Source organism: Pinus tabuliformis, chromosome 5_2, assembly GCF_031772625.1.
Source record: "Pinus tabuliformis cultivar Carrire ecotype Pingquan chromosome 5_2, CPIR1, whole genome shotgun sequence".
Taxonomy (NCBI): domain Eukaryota; kingdom Viridiplantae; phylum Streptophyta; class Pinopsida; order Pinales; family Pinaceae; genus Pinus; species Pinus tabuliformis.
Genome location: NC_142306.1, coordinates 184,598,913 through 184,608,592, shown reverse-complemented (window position 1 = coordinate 184,608,592; position 9,680 = coordinate 184,598,913). Strand labels below are relative to the sequence as shown.

At 37.9% G+C, this 9,680-nt stretch overlaps 3 protein-coding genes across 3 annotated transcripts; all 3 read right to left on the bottom strand.

Annotated features, from left to right (window-relative positions):
• Positions 1-4,034: 4,034 nt before the first annotated feature.
• LOC149158162 (uncharacterized) lies at positions 4,035-4,502 on the bottom strand. Its single transcript, XM_089433904.1, has one exon. It carries the CDS (start codon positions 4,500-4,502, stop codon positions 4,035-4,037), a length of 468 nt encoding a protein of 155 aa, XP_089290030.1.
• Positions 4,503-4,543: 41 nt separating this feature from the next.
• LOC149158161 (uncharacterized) lies at positions 4,544-7,399 on the bottom strand. The gene is made up of 3 exons (XM_089433903.1): positions 6,402-7,399; positions 5,071-6,128; positions 4,544-4,626 (listed from the first exon to the last, which is right to left on the bottom strand). The coding sequence occupies exons 1-3, from the start codon at positions 7,397-7,399 to the stop codon at positions 4,544-4,546; spliced, it is 2,139 nt and encodes a 712-aa protein (XP_089290029.1).
• Positions 7,400-7,498: 99 nt separating this feature from the next.
• Positions 7,499-8,068, bottom strand: LOC149158160 (uncharacterized). The gene has a single exon (XM_089433902.1). The coding sequence runs from the start codon at positions 8,066-8,068 to the stop codon at positions 7,499-7,501; it is 570 nt and encodes a 189-aa protein (XP_089290028.1).
• Positions 8,069-9,680: the final 1,612 nt, after the last annotated feature.

The following is a 9,680-nucleotide window of genomic DNA, read 5'->3' as shown; positions in this document are numbered from 1 at the left end:
ACTAAAACAAAATCCATAGGTTTCGAATAGAACCCTATGCCTATGCAACGAGAAATTGGAGCCTGTCACACTCAACTGCCAAAACCTCACTTGCAATCTAACACCAAGATTTTATTTGAGATTTGCCTCCGATGTCAGATAGACCACTTAATTGCACCGATTGCTCACTTAACTGCACCAATTGCATATCAAATGCCGCACATCACCATCGATTTGACAGCTCTAGGTGAACTATTTCAGTTCCATTTCAAATCGGACAGTATATGTATTTATTCCTGCCCTTGTCAAAAATTTATCTCTCATTGAAGTGTTGCAATCTTGCAAGGGTTTCCCTGTTTAGTTGCATGCCATACCAGAAATCAAATTGAAAAGACTAGACGCAAAAAAATTGGAAGTACAAGACTTCTCGATCGCATCTCTGTTAGCACATAAGATACCAGAGCAACGTCAGGTAATAAGCATTTAAAATATTTTAACAATCTTCAAAAATTTGACCTGATAAGGTTTTTGAAGACAATACAAGAAATAAAGAGTGGAACTATGGAACTATGGGTATGTATCTTTATAATTTTTGTCAAAAATATTTGTGGAGTTTCACAGCCTGTAACCTAAACATTATGCATCTTGAAACATTGAAATGGTAAGTTTTTTGTTTTATGGCGATCATTAAACACCGATTTGCTCCAATAAATGCTCTTCATATTGGATTATATCCTCTCCGATCTTATCTTGAAGTATTTCAACTCCATTTCAAATCAATCCGTATATGTATTTATTACTGCACCTGTCAGAAATTTATCCTGTATTGAAGTGTTGCGATCTTGCACGTGTTTCCCTATTTGGTTGTATAGGACTTCTCGGTTGCATCTCTTTTAGCGCATAGGTTCCAAAAACGCTCGTTTCATGAGGTTGAAGAAGCTTATACAAACATCCATTACCCACTGTCTTTCAATCTTTTCAAATGATTACCTCCTGCCTGCAGTAAAATATTCCCAAAAACTCAGTTCCATTCACATTTAAAATCGGCTTGCAAACACGTTGAACTCTTTTATAAATTGGCAAAAGAAATGCCTAATTTCTCGCCTGCAAAACATAACTTCCTTCTCCACCTACATATTGACATACATCTCTCTGCTTCACATAACATGGAATCCATTAGCATAAGCCGACTTACTCAACTGGCAGCATTGTTTCTCTTAGCACTTGTTCTCATGACTCTTCTGATTATGGACATCCTAAAAGTCGAAGCACAAAGAAAAAAGAAACCAAGAAACAACCACTAACAATAACATCTCCAACGAAGAGCATAGGAATCTACGGCAAGTACTCAACTATTAGACTATCCAAAGGAGCATACGAATCTATAACAAGTACATTATGGAGTATATTTGAGTTACAGCTCACATTTTTTAGGACACATTGTCAAAATTCTGAATATCAGGCCTATTTCTGCATTATTTTACGGCTTGTCTCTGTTCTGATTTTGTATCTATCGCATTCTAGATTCGTGGCAATATTAATATTTCTGTGGGAGAATTTATGATGCAGTTTCATTTTCTAAGTTGTTGTTGAGGCATAACTAATACATATTATGCACCATGCAGGCAGCAAGATCTTTCAGGGAACGTACCAAGTTTCTTCGACGAAGGCAGGTTGAAGCTTTGTTGTTCTGTTTAATGTCATAAAAGAGTGTATTGTTTTAATATATATATTTTGTTCGAAACAATCATCTTCACTTGAAGTCTACACAGTTCGAAAAAAGGGGTTTTATAACCCAGTGAACAATTATACTATGTGTTCTCAGTTTTGTATTTAAATGAAATTACTGGCTTAATTATGCTTTTCATTACTACTAGCACCAACAAGAAACTGACTCCTGATAAATATTATTGTTGATAGTAAGTTATTTCTGGACAATAATTTGGAAATATGCCCTGAATGTATTTCGTGATACTTTCATAGCTAGTATATTTACCTTCTTCTATACCATTTTCTTGTGTCCACAATTGTTAGAGTGACTGAGTATTATTTTTGGTTTGCACCATATAGAGGTTTCATCTATTTTTTTTAGTTTCATTGTCTTAACACACAATCATGCAGTCCAATATTAAGCGTAGTCATTATTAAGGGTATGATGGGTTTGTCATATGTTGAATTTTGAACACATAGTTCAGAGTTCAACTTTACTACTTGTAAGTATGTTTAATGGTTTATAGATCTTCCTGAATTACTCCACTTCAGTGCTGGTATTATATCTCTTCTCTCTGGCCCCAAAGGGTCTAGAAAAGCAGAACTTCAACATATAGATGTCAACATTTAGTTGATATTAGCTAACTTGTAATTTCTACTCATAATAACCAGGAAACCTATTAATTCAAGGACTGATACCTCTTCCATACTACACTGTCTCTATTTGGTTATTACACCAAATTTCCACAAATGTTTAGTACTTACAGCTTTAAGCGTTTGTATTGTATTGTCCCTATGGTGACCTTTTACTTTTTTCCATGGCCATCAATCAACTGCAAATGCAACCCCAAGCCGTTGGAGACAAGTAAGGTTATTTTTCTTTTAGGTTCTTTCTACTATAATCTACCTCCTAGTGTTTTTATATTGTATGATATTGGAGTGAATTTTTTTGTAAACTATATGTAGTGTAGCCTTTGGAGACAAGTTAGATTATTTTTCTTTTAGGTTCTCTCAATTATAATCTACCTCCTAGTGCTTTTATATTGTATGATATTGGAGTGATTTTTTTTTTAAACTATATGTAATGTAGCCTTTGGAGACAAGTTAGATTATTTTTCTTTTAGGTTCTCTCTATTATAATATATGATCTAGTGTTTTTATATTGTATGATATTTGAGAGATTTTTTTTTAAGCTACATGTAATGTGCCATGAATTAGAATCGAAATTAATTTCATAGAATATAAAAAGTATATAATATAATTGTAGGTAATAAAACATTCAAAGTGAACAATTTGGTATCAATATTATCATTACATTTAAAAATAGATTTGAAATAATGCAATTTTTTGTATGCAACACATAAATTTCTAGGATTTTTTGGAATCTTTTTACTTCAAAACAACTAACTATAAAAATATATATAAATCCATGAATTTGTTTGGGTAGATATAGTTCTAAAGTTTTAGACAAACAAAATAAACTCTCCAAAATTTTATAATTTGTAATTCTTATCTTATATAAATCCATCAATTTATTTGGATATATATAGTTCTAAAATTTTACACAAACATAAGAAACTCTCCAAAATTTATAATTTGTAATTCTTATTTTTTATTCTACTTGAACCTCTCAAAACACAGAGTAAACCAATATATTAATGACACTTTTAAATGTTCTCAAAAATACACGAGAGAAACATTTCAAAAAAAAAAAGAAGCTAAATTATTGTAATTATTCTTATAGTAACAATGTGCATAAGCTAATTTCACTTTTTACTAATATTATCCGTATCATATACATGGGGTATATCTACTTCTCTCCACCTCGCATTTGCCCAAGATTCCTATATATTCTTCATGAAATCACGTCATACTTTCCCATCTCTAACCCCATGCTATTTTTTTTAAGTCTAGGATATAAAAATCTTCGCCTTCTCATTATCTTCTGTATCGATAATTAATTTTACGTTCATAGTTACAAAATATGCATGGCCTCATAGATATTATTACTCCACAAAGTTTTTTTAGCACGAAAAAAAAGCTATAATATTTGTATTTTATTCATGATAGTGGATAATATAAGCATACATGACTTGGATGATAACGCCGTTAGCAGAGGCATATGTGTGAACCACACCACATCTTGTGATTAAACAAAAACATTAGATAGATTTCCTGTTTAGCTACAAGATGATTGTGTGGAGATAGATACATATGATCAACAGATATAGAAAACAAAATGATTTCCATGACAACAAAATATATATGTGCAAACCTTCGCTGAGAAATATGCCAAAGTATGGGCAAGTATAAAAACATACCAGATATTTTCCATTGATAGAGAGTTATATACCCAGAAGACAAAAGTCCTGGATCTGGAAGTTGTTGCTGTCCGTTGTGATCTGCATCCTCCAAACACCTTGGGGAGAAGTTAGGCCCATTTTGGATAAAGCATCAGCTTTTTTGTTTTTGTTCCTGTCAATATGTGAAATAGTATAGTCCCTCTTGGTGTTCCATAAAGCTGCAATCCTGTCCAACCATCCAGCAAGATGAATGTTTTTAATGTTGTGTTTTGACAAGACATGATCAGTTATAACCTTCGAGTCTCCATAGATTTGCAAATTCGGAATGTCAAGAAAGATACAAAAAGAAAGAAGACCAGCTAATGCCACCGCCTCAACTCTGTTGTTGGACCCTGGTCCAGCATTCCAATAAATTTCAAAAGCCTGACCATCTGCTGGATTGATGTATACACCACAAGCGCATATCCCATGTTGTGCAGCTCCGTCGAAATAAGCACATGGAGAAGCCATGGTCACCGATGCCATTTGGCTTCTTCCATTCCTATTCCTGTTCACCGATGCCATTTGGCTTCTTCATTCCTGTTCCTATTCACCGATGCCATTTGGCTTCTTCCATTCCTGTTCCTGTTCTGTCCTGACAAATCAAGGGCGTTGTATAGAGATAAGATAGATGCAACTACAGAAGAGTTAGATTCCACTTTTGAACTGAAGATCATACCATTTCTCCATTTCCATATGGCCCAAATGGTCAATAATGGGATGGCCCACCATTCTTTGTTCATGATGCTCCATCTTTTAAAAGCTTCAGGAATGGATGGGAAGGAGCAGTGAGTGAAACCATAGTGAGCAGCAAGATTCTGCCAGATAGGCTGCACCTGTGGGCAAGTGAGAAATAGATGTGTATTGTTTTCAGAGTTATTTCTGCAAAGAAGGAAAATGGTAGGCCCGTGCCAATTTCATTTTTGTAAATTTTCCCAAGTGAGATTCCTATTGTGAAACACTAGCCATGAAAAGATTATGATCTTTGAGGGGTAACCCAATTTCCAGAAGGCTTGAGGAAAGATGTCTCCAATATTACCTGCCTCGGAGATTAGAAACTGTAGATATATATGATTAACATGGACTGTCGAGGAGCCACCCAGTCCCTTCCATATGAGAAAGTCTTTATCCGCAGAGCGATATATGCCGTGGGCACGCAACGAGGATATAATAGCATTCCATTGAACCTCCATGTCATCTCGAAGCTGCAATTCGTTCGCAGTTTTCCAAATGGGAATGGCTCCTTCCCATTTTCGAATGGCGCTGGCCCAGAAGAAGATACCTCTGTTGTGGAGCGATCTCATTAACCGAGGAGATACATGAATTTTTCCAGCCCCTCCAGCAAATTCATCCCATCCAATCATAATCTTTGCTCCAGTCTGAAATTTCCAGATTAGATTTTGCCTGAAATATGGTTCCAGTTTCCTGAAGCCTCTCCAAATAGCAGATCCAAGTGAGGACCCAATGTGATTTTCCCTGATCCAGTATGACATGTCCATGTTGTCCATGTATTTAGCGTGAATGGCCAAGCTCCACAACGAGTCACCCATAATTGCTTTCCACATAGATTTGCAAAGAAGTGCCTTCCTGAAATGCGATAAATCCAATATGCCCCATCCTCCCATATGTTTAGGGCGCGCCAGCACAGAAAGTTTGGATAGGTGGTATTTATATTGGTCTTTGTTGCATCCCCATATAAAATTGGCAGTCATCCTATTCAAATTGTTAATTATAGCAGATGGGATATAGAACAGGTGCGCCCAATAGACCATTGTTTGTACAAGAACAGCTTGAGTCAGGATCATGCGTCCTCCTTTAGATAAACATATATATTCCCATGCTGCAATTTTCTTATAAAAATGATCTGCTATCCAAGACCAATCGACCACTCGATATCCTACAGATTTCAGATTGAATCCCAAATATTTGAGCCCATTCCGAAGTGGAATTGCTTTTATGTTGAATAATTGTGTAAGGAAAGTAATCAGATCCCCATTTACGTCTTCAACATGAAAGGATGATTTCCCTTCGTTAACAATCATGCCAGTAGCGCTTTGGAATCTTCCCAAGATCTCATGTAAGCAAATCCAGGATGCTCTGCACAGAATTGCAGTTATAAGAATGTCATCGACGAAAAAATTATGGGAGATGAATATTCCTCTACATATGGGAAGGGGCCGACAGAAATTTTGCTGAATCGCCCTCTTGATATGGAGGCTGAGAGAGTCCATTACTAGTATGAAAAGGAGTGGAGACAAGGAGCATCCTTGCCTAAGCCCCCTAGCTGCTTTAAAAAAAGGAGTGGGAAATCCGTTGATCAAGACAGCATAATTAACCTCCACCACACACGCCATGATCCACCTGGAACACCTGTTATCAAGACCAATCCTGGCTAGAAGACATCGGATAAAGCCCCAGTCCACACTGTCGTATGCCTTTTTTAGATCTATTTTTAATATAGCAGCATCCAATTTCCTAGTATGTATAGAATGTAGGGATTCTTGAGTAAGGGCCACCGCGTCTAAGATGTTCCTATCCTTGAGAAAGTTGTGTTGTTCTGGGGACAGATGCAGAGATAAAACATTCCTCACTCGTATAGCAATGATTTTTGAGATTATTTTATACAGAACATTGCATAAAGAAATTGGTCGATAATCAGAAAAAGATGTAGAGAGTTTCTTCTTAGGAATCAGAGCAATATAAGTGGAGGTAATTCGATGACTGATGTTACCATTTAATCTTGATTCCTCGACCATATTTAGTATATCATCCTTGAACAAGTCGAAAAAGTGGATAAAGAAGTCAATAGACCAACCGTCTGGCCCCGGACATTTGTCTTTCTGAAAGGATTTCATCGTCGCCAATAATTCATCCTCAGTGACTTCAGAGAATAGGGCAGCGTTTTGATTTTCATCAAACATAGAAGGGTACAAATCAATGCCCCATAGAATATCTTCAATGTCACTTCCGATATCTCTGCTGTAGGCCTTTTTGAAGAATTTTACAACTTCACGTGATATATCCTCCTGGGAGAAAAAATATTTACCAGCTTCATCCTTTATTTCCCAAATTGTGTTCACTTGCCTCCACCTGTTTGCAAATCTGTGAAAAAACTTGGTATTTTTATCTCCTTCCCTGAGCCATAAGGCACGACTCTTGAGACGCCAAGTGGCTTCTTCCTCTGCTAGAATCTTTTGCTTCTTTTTTTCAAGGTCCCATATTTGTTTCCGAGTATGTGAGGATATGGAAGCGTTTTTGAAGTGCGTAGATAAGTATTGCAATTCCTTATCTATGTCTTTCAGCTCTCTTCTATTGGATTCTGATTTCTCCCGTTGCCATTTTTTGACTTTGCTGCGTAGATTAGACATACGATTAATAAAAGCCTGTGTCTGATTCTGAGCCAAACTTGTATGTTGCTGCCACGTTTCCTTTATAAACTGATTGAAGTGTTCATCAGAGAGCCACGTTCAGTTAAATTTAAATGGGTAACCGAATCTGCATCCAATATTATTCCATTGAATAGAAATAGGGTGGTGATCTGATATAAACGCAAGAATTATTTTCATCAAAGGGAGACCAAATCTCTCAATCAGATTTCCATGAAGGATAAATCTGTCTAGCCTTTTAGCCATGAAAGAGTCATTTGACCGTCCATTGTCCCAAGTGGGCCCTCGACAATCCGGCTGAATGTCAATGAAATTATTTTGAATGATGGCATTCTGGATCATGCGGCCAATCGGGTCGATTTTCCTGCCATTGCCCCAAATCTCATCGTTACATAGAGTACTATTAAAATCGCCCCCAATAATTAAGGAATCAATATCAAGGAATTCTGATGATAGAAATTTTTCCCAAAATGGATAACGATTTCTATATGGGGCATATATGTTTAATATGTGAACAGGATCAGGACAATCTCGAATGTAGGCCAATATGAGAATGTCGGCAAAACATTGAAAGGCAACCGCTTTAATCCATTTTGGGTCCCATAATACAGCTAAACCTCCGGACAATCCTACAACATTGGTTGCCACCATGTGCCAAGTTGGGAACATCCTTCTGAAATATGAGATGGTTTGTGAACAATCATGCATTGTTTCCTGTATCAAGAGCAATCTGGACTTTGTGGACCGAAATAGGTCCTTTAGGGCCATAAACTTTGGGTCTGCTCCAAGGCCCCGAATGTTCATAGACAGGATGTTATTCATTGCGAACATCAGATGGTCGGCTTGCTCTAAGAGGCCCTTTTGCAGTGAAATCATCAAATGCAATTTCTGATATAGGAATATCAATCAATTTTAGATCCCTGGAAGTCATATCCTTTCTACCCTTTCTCCCGCGGAAGTGTCTACTTCCCCTCTTCTCTCTGCGACAGACCGTAATGTTTCCGGCCGAATTTGGACTTATAACAGGGGAAGGGGAACGGTCAGGTTTATGTATGGTGAGAGGTTTCAGATTTAAAGATGCCCGTTTTAACAGCAGGTCTATATCACAGTCAAATGTATTTATGTCTGAGGACCCCGGGGAGTTGTAAGGAGTGAAAGACTCACACACAGCCTTCCCTTTGGGATCATCTTTATGGCCCCGAAATGGAGAAGAAGGAATCCCAATGGAAGGGGAGGGATTTACAACTGGGGACAGAGGAGATGAAGATATATGTTGTATGGGAGGGGATGATGGACCAGCTATGGACGGTTTGTCGATCGGCTCGGGAAGGGGGATGGCATCATCAAGGATAGGTTCTGGAGGAAGGGGAGGTAGCGTGAATCCCAACTGAGGAGAGGGCGGGTCGATGTAAGACCGATTGGGATGTTTGGGCGTAAATGTCGACCTGGGACGACATTCATCTGGACCAATGTTCCGCCCAGCTGGTCCCGCGGACAACGATCGAGAACGCAAGTGGCAGGAAGTTCTATCCTTGGACGAACATTTAGGCGGGGAGAGCTGAGATTTAGGAAAAAATGAAACCCGATAAGGGTCAACATTGAGAGACTGTTCCATAAAATCGCATACATTTGAATCTCCAACTTTATTCTCAGAAATGTTCTTATTTTTATGTCTAACAGCATGTCGTTGGGGACATTGAGGGAGGAGATGGCCTGTTCTATGACACGCCGAGCACCTAAAAGGAACTCCCCAATAATCTAAACGCTGGTGGACATTTGACATTTCCCAGTTTAAATCTATAGACTCAGGAAATCCACCCCTATATTCCTTCTCTATAAGGATCCAAGCTACGCGCTTATCCTTTGCACCAATGCATCTAGGATCAACATAAATGAATCTTCCAACAGCATTACCGATTTTCTCCATAGATTCTTTGGTCCACAGCTCGATGGGCAAACCAGGCAACTTTAACCAAATGTAATTGTTTTGTGGAGTACACCTGAGAGGATTAAATCCAATATACCACCTGTGAAGGGCCAAAAAACTTCTATCCCGGACCCAGGGTTTAGAAAAGATGATCTCTAAATCACGAACCCAGAGGAAGTGGAAACTATACCAATTATTCATAAGCCTGACGATGGTAGGGGAATAACCAAGCAGAGGAGCCCATTTGGCAGCAATCCAGGTTCTAATATGTGAATCCTCCATTGACGAAAAGTTCCATCAGCCCACTAAGGCTCTCTTTTGCAAGCTCGAGATTCT